Source organism: Asterias amurensis, chromosome 13 (assembly GCF_032118995.1).
Source record: "Asterias amurensis chromosome 13, ASM3211899v1".
Taxonomy (NCBI): domain Eukaryota; kingdom Metazoa; phylum Echinodermata; class Asteroidea; order Forcipulatida; family Asteriidae; genus Asterias; species Asterias amurensis.
The window spans coordinates 9,292,248-9,308,592 of record NC_092660.1 but is presented as its reverse complement, the minus strand read 5'-3'; the positions used below and the strand labels follow the sequence as shown (position 1 = coordinate 9,308,592).

At 40.5% G+C, this 16,345-nt stretch overlaps 1 protein-coding gene across 1 annotated transcript in view; it reads right to left on the bottom strand.

The window, feature by feature from the left end:
- Positions 1-2,088: 2,088 nt before the first annotated feature.
- The window catches only part of LOC139946351 (vitellogenin-2-like), a 33,430-nt gene continuing 19,173 nt past the window's right edge, over positions 2,089-16,345 (bottom strand). The window contains exons 22-33 of the mRNA XM_071943991.1: positions 15,467-15,694; positions 14,354-14,623; positions 13,363-13,542; positions 12,540-12,716; positions 9,688-9,861; positions 9,326-9,439; positions 7,777-7,972; positions 6,948-7,108; positions 6,014-6,232; positions 4,729-4,974; positions 4,289-4,442; positions 2,089-3,791 (exon numbers count right to left, since the gene is read on the bottom strand). Of these exons, the coding sequence (XP_071800092.1) occupies positions 3,502-3,791; positions 4,289-4,442; positions 4,729-4,974; positions 6,014-6,232; positions 6,948-7,108; positions 7,777-7,972; positions 9,326-9,439; positions 9,688-9,861; positions 12,540-12,716; positions 13,363-13,542; positions 14,354-14,623; positions 15,467-15,694 (2,409 nt within the window). The 3' untranslated portion in view covers positions 2,089-3,501. The remainder of the gene's footprint in view (positions 3,792-4,288; positions 4,443-4,728; positions 4,975-6,013; positions 6,233-6,947; positions 7,109-7,776; positions 7,973-9,325; positions 9,440-9,687; positions 9,862-12,539; positions 12,717-13,362; positions 13,543-14,353; positions 14,624-15,466; positions 15,695-16,345) is intronic.

The following is a 16,345-nucleotide window of genomic DNA, read 5'->3' as shown; positions in this document are numbered from 1 at the left end:
TTATGCATACTTTGAGATACACCAAGTGAGAAGACTGTGGTCTTTGACAGTCATACCAATAGTGTCCAGTGTCTTTAATTTAGGCTCTCGGACACTTCAGGCCGTCTTGATAGTTCGCACCTTCCATCTTTCCCTTATGTGTTTAAATCTGTATACTCAACCTGTGATATTGATGTTTGGCTCACGAACACCCTAACGCACTTAGAAGGATATAACATGAGCTAAGCTTCCCTTCACCCGCTGGGTATGAATCTTTGGCTAAAACTATTTAACACAAATCTCTCATGTTTTCCTCATGTCTGGAATTTCAAAAATGTCGAACAGAACTAATCGGGTTGTCTGATGTCCAAGATGTGGTGTATTCATTAGCGAGTTGTTAACAACCACACCGTGTGTCAGAGACTCTAGGCACCCCTACATCATGTCTTCAGCTATTAAAATGCATGGCGGCCAAAGGAGTTCGTGCTTCACGGGATTCGTAGAGGATCGTCTCTGAGGTAAGTTTTTTTATAACAACTTCATTGACAGTATGAGATTAAAACGTTCTCTTTCACATCTAAAACTCGTTGCGGGTCATTTTTGTGAGACGTTTGGCTTTATTGAAATGATAAGCGTCAACCTGTCTTTTCGGCATGGGGTCCGGGCCCGTTTTAGGGCTCCGGAAAAATATTAGGTCGTAGATGCTCACTGGTGCAAGTAAAGTCTTTTCACAGACATCTGTTGACACTTTAAATTCATCTGAAATGGTTTGATACAGATACAAACAATGCAGTACAATACTTCGAAGTGAAACGATGCAAAATGGTTCAAACATGCTTCTGTAGGCTAGGCGTCCACCCCAAGAAAATTTGACTGACATATTACGAGTGTTTACCAAACACCCCCCCTTTATTATTGAACACTGAACTGAGGAGCGTTTTCGCAACTGACCCGATAACTCTTGCAGTCATTGGTCAGTGATTATCTAATGGTCAGTTCACCCGAAACAGTTATTGATTATGACCGCCAAAACGCACTCGTGAGTTGAGACCAAAACACTTGCATGATTGTGTCCATCGTTACATTTTGATTTTGTCTATTGATGCATGGTACTAAGTGTTCTAATGAGAAAACACTGATAGGTGCGATCATCCGACAATGAAATGAGGAAAATTAAATCAGTCGACACGGTGTACTGAGGACATTCACACGGTGGCATGACCTAGTTTTAGCAAAGAGGAATTTAGACTGGTCACGGTCTTTAACCGCATGACGGGCACTGGTGGTCTAACAGGCCAAATGATTTCATTGGATAAACGTGCTGTGACGTAAGCTTTCCCTTCGTATAGCTTCCCTAGGTCGACCCCGGTGTGTGGCGTGTTTTTTTTTTTCTGGCCCAAGGCAATGCAATAATACCTCTAGCCCTGATAGGACGTCAGTCAGTGCCACTGCACTGACGTCCTGGGTATAAAGGTTCTTTACAATGCGAACACAAGTTTGACTAATTTTCTTTATTTTTTACCTGATTGGAGAAGCTGAAATTTCGTTCATATATTCATGATGTCCCTAACTATATTCTCAACGAGTTCACAGCTAACAAATATATCCATGGAAGAAATTATTTCCAAGAATATGTCGAAGTTCTGCACTGGCGGTGTTGATCATCGTATACCAATTGATAGTGTGAGCCCAAGTGCGCATGGCTTTAGAGTGCAGCGCGTTGTCTTGCCGCTATTCGCCGTCAACTGGGTAGGTGCCATCAGATCGCCTTCAACTCCTCCAGTACACATTTAAAATCCAGGAGGCATAAAACTGGAAAGCACTACACCTCAAATAGAATTTTTTTGAGTTTCAGGTTGAATTTCGGTTACAAAGTGAGTTTTAGGTCTCAAAATCAAGCATCTGAAAGCACACAGCTTTGTGTGACCATGCGACGACAAAGCTGTTTTTTTCTTTCATTAATACCTCTCAACTTCAACGACCGACTGAGGGCACATTTTCACATGTTTGTTATTTTATGCATATGTTGAGATACACCAACTGTGAAGACTAGTCTTTAACAATAACCAATAAGGTCCACTGTCTTTAAGGTATAACCATTTAGTTACTGTACCGCCCAGCCGCCTCTATGCGGTACGAGGAAACCTCGCTAGCTTGTGTTTGTAGAAAAAACGGAACATCAAAATAAAACTCGATAGTCATTAGTAGGTCTACGCATTTTTTAATATATTTAGTTGTTATAGATCGTTATTAATTCTCCCTTCACAGTTGACTTGTCGAAGCTAATAATGATGAAATAATTTAGCTATTACGAAAAAAAACGCTCATTAGTAAACAGGAAATTGTTCATAATTTATGATGATATTTTTGAAAGTTAACGCCTTCGCATTTAATCAGTATGAGCATTGAGCAAGATAAAAGCATTGAAAAGCTATTGTGTCCATTTCATCTGTGCACATAAATAATCGCCATAAAAATTACCGTAGCCGTTTAACGAGAGGCATTTATTGTTCCGATGAGAACTTGTACTTTTAAAAGATTTGTAAAAAATTGTGCATACATATTAAGCCATGGCTATCTTTTAAAATGCGAACTACGATTCCAGTAATTTACTGCAAGAATCTTGAGAAATTGGTTTTGAAGCAAACTCGGGCAGTGCAAGGACTAAAGGGTTAACTCATTGTTTGTTTTCTTAAAGGGGTGTGGATACCATTGAGTTATTCTTGATGCCGAGGGATCATAGATGTCAGATTGCTTCAATCCTCCTCAGTGCAGTCAAAGTGGACAGAGACGACAAAAAGGTAGTTTCATCATTCTGTGTTGGAATCATCTTTGAAGTGACCATGCAAGTCTTGAGTGTATTCTAACTATGTTGTTGTTTAGTGTTCTTTTCGGTTTTGCTTTTTTTTCTGTCGGTGGTTCACTTTTTAACTCTGTATTTATTAGGCCCACTATTTCTCTGTGGTAAGGTTTAACCCATTTTTAACGTTGTACCTTTTTACTGGTGACTGTATTTTTATGTGAACAAAAAGTTTTATCTTAAATATAAATGAATCTCTAGCATTTTTTAAATCTATTTCCTTTTGATCTTAAAATAGCTAATCTCTAGTGTTTCTTAAATCTGTTTATTTTTAACGTTAAGTATTAAAATCAATCTCTCGCATTTCCTAAAACCATTTCCTTTTGATAATAAAAACAGGCATTTGTATTTAAATGCGTCATATCAATCTCAAGAGATGTGCAAGGTGCAGTAGAGACAATGTCAACAAAACAATACATACATCCAGCGAAAAGAAAGCAAAATAACAATTAGGGAAACATACAATAGTTAACAATGGAAAGCAACAAAACTATGCACTAAATACATCTTGAAAAGGTGAGTTGTCAGAGCAACTTTGAGCTTTTGTGAATCGAAAATAATATGAATAATTTAATATTAACTATTAAATAATCTCTTGCATTTCTTATCATCAACTAAGCATTCAAGATAGTCCAGTTGTCAATTCCGAAATCCTTTGTGGTCTAGTTCCTGCACTTCACAGCCATGTCCAAGGTTCTCTTGTAGTCGGGTCGCTTGACACCGTACTTGTTGATGACCTGTTGCCTGGTGAGTCCCTCGAAGGGGTTGGGGTTGCTTGTCTCCTTTGAAGGGGCACAGACAAACTCCACATCGATGGGCCATGACTCGGCGACTACACAGGTGTCCGGGCATCTGGGTACCGGGGTTCTTGAGACACAGATGGTTTGTTCTTCTTTTGTCAGCGAGACGTCTCTGTCCACGGTGAAGTTTGTTACGGGTGTGCAGTGATCGACTGTAAAATGAAACAGTATTATAACAAATCTGATAAACCAGATAAAAAGTCATTTCACAAAATCAGAAAAGGTACTTGTAGACATTTATCAAACGCTGGCCTGATGTTCAATTGGCAAAAGAAAAAAACAATGTAAACACACACAAAAGCATTAACAGAGCAGCCATTAAAAAAACAAATCAAAAACAAAATTGATTGTATTAACTCGGTTGCTAGATGCTTAAAATTGTTGATATTTACTGGAGATAGACAAATTGTCCGCATGTCAATCACAAAAACAGTTTTTTTCTGTACAAATTTTACATTGTAAAAAATACAAATTAACAGTTATAAAAAGCACAAAAGCCACATCAAAAAAGTAAAAACTACTGAAAGTATACAATAATAGAATCCACAAGTGCCCTTGCCAGGATTTGACCTTGACTCTCACGATGTGGAAGGTAAGGACAGATTCCAAAACGCCAACCCAACCACCCTTTTATAAAACTTCTCCTTACCTCTAGAGCATTCTGGAGTGGAGACTTGGTAGCTACGTCCGAACTGTTGGGGCCACTTGTACACCTCTCTGTTTGGTCCCACAAACTCGTTGCTGGTCTCACCATTGAAGTCTCCGCACAAACCACACAGCATATCCTTATACTTCTGGGCCAGCTGTAAGTTGACAAACCAGAGAGTGTTCAATAAGAATTAATAATAATACCAAGATATTAGAGAAAACTCCCAAATTCCAAAAAAAGCTACTCAGCGGTAGTAGAATGCACAGTAGGACAAGTTCTCAAAAGAACATAATCTACCCACCAACTCTACATACACATGGTGTTATCGCAAACCAAATATACATTGATGTCAGCATGCAATGCTCAAAATACCAAATTTGTTAGGCGCCAAACAAAAGACCCTACTATAACTCCTCTCACCACCAACTCCATACACTCACCTCAATCTTGATGTTGTGTCCGTCAAAGAAGACTTTGAGTTCTTGCTCCGGAGCAAACAGCATGATAGAATCTCCGAGCTTGGGGCGGACGATCTGGACCAGGGTCTTGGGCTTTTGGGTCTGGGTCTGTGCTGGGGCGGCAACTTCATTCTTGATGTGCTCTCTCATCTGGTCCCAAACATGAGCCTCCAGATTACTGGAAAGGTAATCTTCCTGAGAGCTTGCACTGTTTGATGTATCTATGGGCTGTTATAAAGAAGCAAGAACAAAGACAAAATAAAAAATCACTGGACAAAGTTTAGTTTCATGGCAGCCTAACACCCGTTTCTGACAGGTGCTCCAGAGTCGTGCGAACCAAATTCTGAATTAAGTACTTGAAAAGTTTGACATCTGAAACAGTTAGGTGCGACTGGATGCGCTAGAAGTCGAATGATTGACTATTGTAGTCGTTCGGAACGACTCTGGAGCGCCTTGGTTTCAGACGTCAATCTTGTCATGAGCCGAGCCAGTGTAAATTTTAGCAAAGTTCGCCTGTCCCAAAATTTATTTGGGTCAGCCTAGAGTCGCTCGTTTGTCGCGACTCTGGTGCGACTGTCTGAAACGGGTGTAACTATCCTTCCTGAGCAAAGTTGAAAAGAACTCCTAAGTCAAAGTGGTCAGAAAAAGCAAATAGCTGGAATGAAAGTTTGAAAGTTTAACACAAAGCAAAAGATACATCAACTGCCACTAAACAAAATACAGAAGCAACAGATTCAAGCAAAGGCACAGAGATTCAGAAGATTTGACTAAAGAGCAAGTGGCAGTGTCTTGCTTTGGGACGGACACAAGAGCCAAGACCGAGACTTGAACTCGCACTCTGCTGATTAGAAACACTTGAGCTTGAATCCAGTGCGCCTGACACTCCACATGTAAATAATTACAGTTGTGCATTCACAGCTGAAATCCAAATTGCCACAACAACAAAAAGTCCTTCATTTATGTCTTTCAAAAAGAAGTAATAGCTAAAAAATATGTTCATGAGGTATGGTGGACAAACATTGTTTCACGCACCTGCCCTAAACGGGGTCAAGTAGTAGATATAGAATTTAATACCTAGATCGGCCTCCTGTAAATACGTGCCATAAGCCAACATACGAGCCATAAGCCACAGTAGTTTTAGTAGCATTGTGTCCACCATATCTCAAAAAGGCTTATTGCCATGGGGAGGTTTTCTTTCATTACAAGTATGAAACAAGTGATTTTGTGTCATTTTATTTATATAAAAAAAATACATCGATTTACGAACCTTCTGTTCGGCATTATAATCCTTGTGTGGAGCCACAGACATGATGTAGGTCTTCTGGGTGTCGATAGCAACCTGCTTCATGACTCCGCCTTCCTTGACGACCAGCTTGTGCAAAACCGGCAAATCGGTATTGGTGTCGTTGACCTGGATGACGACCTCCTGAGTGGTTTGATCCGGGATGAACTGAATCTTTGTGTTGTCGAGGTAGACGGTAACAACCTATAAAATGTACATAAATCAATACCATTAAAAATATACATTCATGGTTTATAAAAATTCTGCAATACAGCATTTAACAGCCGAAATGTCACAGTTGACAAACAGTCATTAAAATCATTACATAATATTACACAAAAAGAACTAAACATAAAAAAGTTGTGACTAAAAACATACAAATGCACAGGCAACAAATTGGTTAATCATGTTATTGCATTATGTGGGCAATGATCAAAAGTTATTCCTGAAATTTTTCTCAGCTCCCTTGGGAGTATTCAGCCCTGAGCTGCCATGGCGCTCCAGTGGCACCTGAATGTGCGTCCCTGATGAAATAAGAAAATAAATTGAAGGGCTAATCATCCTCACTCGCAGCTAAGAGCTGAATTGCGATGGACGCGGCTACAACGTGTTCGAGAAGCAGGCATGCAAGGGCGCCTTTGGGTGCCCCCCCCAGCCAAATCAACCCATTATGACCACAGAGCACAGCCAAGATCAAAAGTGTCTGGTTTTTCCCGAGGGAGGAAATCGGATGGTCTGGAAAACCCTTGTGGCACAGCAGAGAACCAACGCACAACTCAGCTCACATATATGGCCCTGGCCCGGAATCGAACCGGGGTCACCTTGGTGAGAGGCGAGGGCTTTCCGCACAAGCCATGCAACCATGCCACCCTAAATAAATACTGATATGATGAAGTGATTATAGACATAAGAACCGCACCTTCTTGGTGCTGTCCTGTTCGTGAACCTTGCTGAGGATGACAAAGCGTTCTTTGTTGGAGCAATCCTTGGCCAGAATGTGATTACATTGACTCTCCTTGTAGTTATACAAGACTTTGTCGAATGTAATAATGGAATTATTCCTCAGAGCCTTGCACTGATCTGCAAAGTGAACAAATTTTAATCAAAGTTTTACATCTTATTTCAAAACAGGAACAGCTCGTCCTGGCTAGCCCCATTACATTGCTAATGCGTACCGCTGAATTCTGCGTTTGAGATCACTATTCTCTGCTTACAGTGCAAGCGCCACATTTCTGCATTAACGGTGTAAGCGAAGAAAGACTAGTATTATTGAATACACTTCGACCAGGGCCCAATTTCATGGCTCTGCTTACCATAAGCACAGAATCGGCTCTTATGGAAGCAGGGAATTCTGTGCTTACGGCAAGCTTATTTCACCGGTTAGCGGTGAATTTTGGCTTGTGCGTTACTAGGCATTCTACGCTTACAAGGCTAGCGTAGAAATTCGGTGTAGCATGTCAAGCGGGGAATCGTGATCATAAGCACAGAATTCGGTGATAAGCAGAGCCATGAAATTGGGCCCAGACCTCTAACTTTCTCAACTCCCTGGGGAGAATAGAAGCTGATTACATTACCACTAAGGAGTTAATCAAACACAATACTGTGTCAGCCCTCTCAGGTTCCCATTTATAGATCTGGGTTTTCTCAAGGACACAAATGTCATGACCGGAATTTGAACCCCCCCCCCAAAAAAAAAACCCTCCAAAACCCACAGATTTGCCAAAACTGGACTTCATCTATCAACTCACTGATATTACGTCCGCTCAGCCATTCCTGTCCGTAGCTCTGGACTATGCGCTTCTGCATATTGTAGGGGGCAACAATATGAGAATCCTGGACTATCATCGGGATCCAGACACGGTCAAAGTGGATATTTTCTCTAATGTCTTTCATGGTCACATTGAAGTTCTTCTGGTTTTCTTCAATCTCTGCGCTAAAAAGGACCTAAAATGTATTTAAAAAAGGAAACGTTTCTTAAAGACAATGGACACTATTGGTAATTGTCAAAGACCAGTCTTCTCACTTGCTGATCTCAATATTGTGCATAAAATAACAAACCTGGGAAAACTTGAGCTCAATTGGTCGTCAAATTTGTAAAATAATGAAAGAAAAAACACCCTTGCCACACGAAGTTGTGTGCATTTAGCTGGTTGATTTTGAGACCTCAAATTCTAAATCTGAGGTCTAGAAATCAAATTTTTATAAAAATCGCTTCTTTCTCGAAAACTATGTCACTTCAAAGGGAGCCGTTTCTCATAGTATTTCATACCATCAACCTCTCCCCATTACTTGTCAACAAGGTTTTATGATAATAATTATTTTGAGTAATTACCAATAGTGCTCGCTGCCTTTAAGCAAGTTCATGCAAAGATAGGTGTGGACACCATATTTGGATAGAAATGTTTACTGCAACAAGCTAAATTTTAAAAACAAAACGTCCATGTGCTCAAATATTCTAAAGAAAACATTTTCTAATATCAAATAATAAACCACAATGAAAAGTGACTGGGTAAATTTTAAATACGTTTGGGTTTAACAAACAAAATGACTAGTCTCCCTATTTTGTCAATGTGTTTAACTGGCTCAGTAGCTTCTGCATAGCACCCCTGAACAAAAATATGGTTCAAAAAGAACCGTTGTTGTGGTTATTTAACAGTAAACTCTGCACGTCTTTATTCTGCAGACGTCGTAAAGAGTGTGAAATGTGAAATAGAAAAAATGCACAAAATTGGACATTAAGCAGCACAATGAAATTGGGCCCGGATTTTTGACACCAGATTTTAGACACCCTTGTTTAATATTTGTGACAGGCACTACAAAAATGAGTGGCTTTGTCTCACAACCCAATTTCCAGTACAGGGCTATTGAGTGACGGGAGGTTGAACAAAATTTATTTTTATTTTTTATGTGGTGTTATGCTTCTTTAGGGTCTATATTTTCACATTTTGAAAAACCTTTGTTTTTGACCAATGCAGGTGAATAAAACATGTTCTTTTTGTTCATCCCCTAGACATCAATAGGTGATGTTTTTATTAAACGGCTGTTTCCCCAGTATGGGTTATTTTCAGATTGTGACATTCTATTTTTCAAAAGGTCATAACTTTTGAACCAAACATCACACAAGTGTGCAAGATATGTCAAAATGAAGCTTGTTGTTTGCTCTTTTCAACCACGTTTAAAACCCAATAAGCCAATTGTCCCCCTTGTGGCTCATTTTTGCAGAGCCCATCACATAATATGAGCAAACCCTAGAATCCTAGAATCCCTAGACTGGAGTAATCCATTCCTACAACTCACCGTCTTATCCAGGTTGAATACTTTAGCCTGCTTTGTCCTGACATTCTGCCAAAGCATATTCTTTACCATCTGAATGCCCTGGTAGAAAGCCTCCAAGTATACCCTGCTCGTTTTCTGTAAATGGAAAGACGACAAAACACTGAAATGATACAAATGTGAACGCTTGGAGTAAAAAGCAAAAACAGTACAAATTATCCAGCATTTGAACACATTTTCCCTAATTTGTGTTGTACACAATACCCTAGCTTGTGCAAGGGGAGAACCCTGCCCTGTGTAGAATTAATTCTTAGATTAACAAAGACCCCAAACAACATCATCATTTTACCGACAGTAAAACATGAGCTCCAATGAAACCTACAAACCTCATTGTGAGTGAGTTCGGCATTAACAGCGCGGAGTTCGTCACGTTCCAGACGGAATCTCTTGCAGGCCTTGGTGTACTTGTTGCCGTTTCTAATGTCCTCCATGCACTCCATCTTGTATGGGGTTTCCTCACTCAGACGTTTCTTCTGCTCCTCTGATCTCTCAACACGGGCCTGTCAAAAAAGAGAGAGTGTCAAGGTCTAAATGGGTTGTCTTGAATTGTCAAAGACCAGTCTTCTCACTTGGTGTATCCCATCATAAGCATAAAATAACAAGCCTGTGAAAATTTGGGCTCAATTTGACATCAAAGTTTCAAGAGAATAATGAAAGAAAAAAACACCCTTGTTGCACAAATTTATGTGCTTTCAGATGCCTTATAAAAGGCTTCAGGCCTGAAGTCTTTTAATATTCGAGCGAAAAATCACCTCTTTCTCAAAAACTATGTTTCTTATAATAATAATAATAATAGCTAATTCTTATATAGCGCATTTCATAACTGAAAGAAATACCAATGCGCTTAACAAAAAACAAAAGGCAAACAATAAAGCAACCAATAACAAAAAATACGCTAACAAAATGCAAACGAAAGGATTAAACTGAACAGAAGGCAATAGAAAACAAATGGGATTTGAGCAGAGTTTTGAATTGTTCCATGCTCTGTGGAGAGCGGATGTAGCCAGGAAGAGAGTTCCAAAGTTGGGGGGCGGCACTAGAGAAAGTCCTTGAACCGAAGGATTTAGTACGAACGGGTGGTATGGTGAGAAGATGTTGTGATGATGAACGGAGTGGACGGGCTGGTACATAAGGGATGATGAGGTCAGACAGGTAGCTAGGGCATGTTCTATGGATTGCTTTAAACGTAGTGATGAGGAGCTTGTATTGAATTCTAAAAGAGATGGGAAGCCAGTGTAATTCTTTCAGAACCGGAGTGATGTGTTTGCGCTTAGTAGAACGTGAGACCAGACGGGCAGCGGAATTCTGGATACGTTGAAGTTTAGCTATGTCTTTTTGGGGAATGTCAAACAAGAGAGAGTTGCAGTTATCCAGAAGGGAGCTTACAAATGAGTGGACCAGAATCTCTGTAGTTTGTTTATCGAGAAGATGGCGCACTTTGCCGATTCTATAAAGTGCGAATGAGGCTTTGCGACATACTATGTTCAGATGCTGGCGTAGAGATAGATGGCTGTCTAGTGTCACCCCAAGATCCCTCACTGCACCACTACATGAGACCCGGGTCTCACCAATGTGTACAGGAGGTAATTCTTGAGATCTCTTCTTCTGTGAAGTAACATGGAGAATTTCCGTCTTATTGTCGTTCAAGACGAGCTGATTTGTCTTCATCCAATACCGTACATCACGCAGACAAGCCTCTAGTGTTGATATGGCTAGGTGTTGCTCTCCTTGCTTTACTGACACATAGAGTTGTAGGTCGTCCGCATACATCATGCAAGAAACTCCATGGCTTTCAATTATTTCTTGGAGAGGGGTAGTATAACATATGAATAGGAGAGGACCAATAACGGATCCCTGTGGAACTCCCCAGCGAATAGGGATCGCTTCAGACATAACACCATGCACAATAACACGTTGTTCCCTGTCATGGAGATAGGATGTAAACCAGTCGGCTGGAATACCCGAGACACCGAAGGTTACTTTCAGTCTGTGGAGAAGCATTCCGTGGTCCAAGGTGTCGAAAGCAGAACTCAGGTCCAAGAGAACAAGGATTCCCTCATTTCCATCATCAAGCGATTGGAGCAGGTCATTCTGGACCCTCGTCAATGCTGTCTCTACACCGTATGATGGCCTGTAAGCAGATTGTCTTGATGCCAAAAGAGAGTTTACATGAAGATGATTCAGAAGTTGTCGGCACACAACACGCTCCAACACCTTACTGACGAAGGGAAGGTTGGAGATTGGGCGGTAATGTGATAGACAGTCAGGGTCAAGGTTGGGCTTCTTGAGAGTCGGGACGACCAAAGCAGACTTGAATGATGCGGGGAAAACTCCTGTACGTAGAGACTGGTTAATGATATCCGTTATGGCAGGGAGAAGCACAGGTAAGCATTCCCTGAACACCGGGGCAGGAATAGGATCTAAAGTACACGACTTGATCTCCGTTGATTTGACAAGCTTTAGGATGTCATCTTCGCGGACAGGTTGGAAGCTGTGCATCACATTGGTCGCTGGTATGTTGGTAATAGCGAAGGTGGGTGGTGGCAAGTTCTCAAGTGGTGTCCGAAGATTAGATATCTTGTCGTCAAAGAACTTTAAGAAATCCTGCGAGAGCTTAGATTTTGAAGTATGAGAGGGTAGACTCTGAACAGGCCTTTCAACTGTAAGCTTGTTCACGATTTGATATAGTCCTTTGTTGCCTGAAGTCTGTATTAGTTTCCGATGGTAACTGCACTTAGATCTCTTAAGTAGACAATTGTACTCAGTCACTGCTTCATGCATTTCTAGTTTAGCTACAGTAGAACTAGGATTAGACTTTCTCCACTTTCTTTCTGACCGACGGACCTTCTGCTTGGATGACCTCAGAGCGTTATTATACCATGGTGCATGTGGTCGTAATTGTATTTCCTTCTCACGAGCAGGGGCATACCCATCAAGAGTGGAAGAGAGGGTGACATTGTAAAGGTCCACTTTCGCATTGACGTCCATTTCATCTAGGTTTGAAGCTCCTTTAAAGATCCTTCTTCAGAGGGAGCAGTTTCTCACAATGTTTTATACTATCAACAGCTCTCCATTGCTCGTTACCAAGTAAGTTTTTATGCTAACAATTATTTTGAGTAATTACCAACAGTGTCCATGGCCTTTAAGTTAAATTATTTGAAATCATTCTGAATCGTACCTTGAGCTGAATCTTCTGGTCGGTCATACAGCTTCTTCCCCACTGGGTGTTGAACTTGAAGAGGACTTTGGGATCTTTTGCGACATCCGAAAGTCCTTCCACAGATTCTAGTTTCTCGTTGGCTGGGAGAGTCATGACGTTGGCTGGGTGTTCCATCTCCGCTTGGATGCACAGGGTCTGTAAAGAAAAGTAAATTAAAGTTTTTCTGGAGATTTGTTCGATGAATATGATGATAGGTATTGTTTGAAGTTTTGCATGGTGTGGAGAAATAAGAAAACACTACTACAAATAAATAGTAAACTTGCGGGTACAACCATGTGTAAATCACTAAGGGTGAGTGTTGGCTCTGAAAAGAGTCAGTTGGGTCTCCATGTTTCAAACAGTATACTCTGTTCGTCTTCAGGAGAATACAATGATGATTTAACATGATTTGATGATGGTTATACACAACGGTTATAGCATTACATGGCAACAATGAAATGACATGCTTACAAAATTGTTAAATTCTACAAAAGACTGGACCGGGATAAAAGGTTTCATGTATATCAATATACATAAAAGGAGGTGGAAAAGCCAGGCAAGACACAACTGTGCCATTCCAACCAGAGGATAAAGGTCCAATTTTTTTTAAGCAACATAATATTCATACTTCCTGCGAATGCGAATGCGATACGAATGTTGACGTCACAAGTTTGCAACAAATAATTCACTGCGCTCAACTGCTGAAAAACTTTCGCTGCAAAATCGAACAAGTGACGTCAAAATTCGCTTCACATTCGCAGTAAGTATGAACCATGAGGCTTTAATGGGAATTTCTTTGTACCTTGACCGCGTTGGCATAATCATTGCTATCCTGGAACTGGTCTTGGTGGACCGGATCCCTGATGAATGTCTTCTTGTTGGTGAGAATGTCGATACGGAGAGCTTTGTAGAACTCATCCTGCTGGTCCAAACTGATCTGGCTGACCAACTCACGGATGGGCTGGCTTCCAATGGTGCTGATCTATAATTCAAATATAACTAGTTGACATGAATATTCACCAAACTAGCAACCCATGCACTTTGAAGTGAGCCATTTGCGAGTAGATTTTAACATTGTCTGGTAAAATGACTTGCTTAGTTCCATTTTACCGCTTACATTTTAATTCCTCATACTATAGAGACAGTCGCTATATCAAATGGTCCAAAGCAAGCTTTTAGAGCAAACCCTGGTACCATTGTGCCATCACATCCATTCAGAATTGTGTAAAGGTGGTTACCTTCTGTTACTTAACTATATGCAAAAGCTTGCCCATATTCATGTGACATAGCAACTGTCTCGATAGTTTGAAAAATTCAAATTTTTAAAAGTGGTAATTTGTGATCAAGGACATCATTGTACCAGACAACAATCAAATCTAACATGCAAATGGATCATTGAGTGGACTTTTTGCCTTGTGTTGGCCAATTTTTCATTAAACAAAAATTGTAAAAAACCATCTAAAAAAATCTTTGAAGAGTAATAGACCCTTCCCATGAAATATGCTAATTACATTCACGCATGGGTACAGACACAATTGGTTGGCAAATGTCATAGATATGTGCACTAAGCAGACGCACAATCGCGTCTGCATCACTCCGTCATTATAGCTGCACACACAACAGCACACTGGTCCCTTATTTTGCCATCCAAAATGTAAGTGCACACGCCAGTGACAATTAACATCTTTCATAAGAAGGTTCTATTGACAAGTGGGCGTTTTGCCTTGTGTTGGGCTATTTTTCATTTTAAATTTTTTTATAAAAAACACATCAAATTTTTTTGACTGACTTACATTGACCAAGACGTTAAAGAGCTCAAAGCTGCTGCCACTTATTGGGGTCTGATGATGCGCCATCTTGTGAGTGGTCGTCTTTGTCTCAGCCGACTTGGCGTTAGGGAACATCCAGTTTTCAAAGTCTGTGTGGTTCAACTTCAGAACCGACTGGCTCAATTGGGGAGGATAATTTTTATTCTTGTCGTCAGAATTATCACTTCCGTGCCCTTCGGAGAATTCCTCTGAGCTGGATTCAGTTGTGAAGTTCTTCTTCATCAAGTACTTGTCCTGAAAAATTGATTTTATAAAACCCACATTTATAAGCAAATAGTAAGGCTCTATCTACTCTAACCAAAACCTTGCTCCAAAAAGACAGAAAATATATGGTTGCTTAAAAATTATGTTTTCATACTCATAAGCTCTGCTGTTTCTGTTCAGCAGAGTGTGGGTTCGTGACCCATTCATGACACTTGGGTATTTCAACAAGACACTTAACCATACTTCGTCCTTCGGATGGGCCATAAAGCAGTAGGTCCTGTGTGTTGTGTAATGCCGAAAAAGAACCCAATGCACTAAACGTAAGGAAAAGGGGCTCGCCCCAGTGCTCTGTTAACCATTACATGGTGCCATATAGGAATAGGTCTCATATTTTATTACCTAGCTCCACATACCTTGCAGGAAATAATACTGAGCCCTTTGATACCCTATTGACCCCTTGCACGCGCGTCACACGCGGCGACTGATGCCACGCTCACCATGTTGGTGGTCAATAGGCTTACGTGTATTAATGCCGCATCACCTAAAATGCGCACTTCACTGCATAACGCACAGTATACTCAATGCACAGAGTTATATATGAAAACGCACAGTGAAATTGCCCACCAGTATGGCGCATCCAAGATTTTTCTGATGATGACGTCAGGTGAAATGGGTCAATAGGGGTGCGAGTATTATTAAATGTATAGGATTTGAGGCATTGCATGGTGAGGTATCAATGTATATTTGGTTTGCGGTAACACCATGTGTGTATCTACTTGCCAGGTAGAGTTGTTCTTAGGGAACTGTCTTGCTTTATTCTACTGCCGCGGAGTAGATAATCGGGGGTTCGGGAGACTATTATTAAATGTTTACCTTGAACGCTTGGTACTGAACTTGGGTCAAGTTCTTAGTCTCCAGTTTCACGGTACAAGTGACCTGCTCAGGGGCGTCCACACCACGTCGGGTTATGACATTGACGTCAATCGGGCCGTTGAATAGAAGTTGGGTTGGTCTGTAGGTCCAGCCGCATGAGCGTGGAACCCGACGAGTAGTCATTTCAACCTCAACTCCAAGGGACTCTTTACCAATGCTCCATTTTTTCTGCACAAATAAAAGAAGAAGATGTTTTTTATGATACTCAAGTTCATAATTCCAGATTGACACAACACATTTTACTTTTGGATGAGTACTGTGTAACCTCACTGGCTCGAATCCCACCCGAGTGATTTGCCTGTGGAAGTTTTTTTCATAGACTCTGGAAAGTATACATTGCTGCTTTTTTGTAATTTGCTTATTTGTATCTTGTATCTTTTTCTCATTGTTTATTTTATTGTTCTCTTTAGGCGCTTAGAGACTTTTGGCATATGGCGCTTTACAAATGTCTTACTTTTATTATTATTATTATTAATTCTGCTATTCAATTCAATTTTCAATTCAATTCAATTTCAATTCATTAAGGTTTATTAAAAATATCACAAAATACACGACAGAAGTTAAAAAGACTTAAATTGGCGTGTTTACATTCATTATTGTTAACAATGGCAAAAAACAAAAAACACTCGAGATAAAACGATTCCCCGCATGCAAACACAGGAAATAACTACCAGCCCTTTTCAAACTAGGATATCTTTATCCCTGATCTACCCCGGCAAATGGGACACTCCTAGGACTAACCACCCCTGCTCTGGTAAGCAGTAAAACACCAAGGAATTCTTGCCTTGAAACGAGCAGCTGGAACCCAGTGGAATAGAG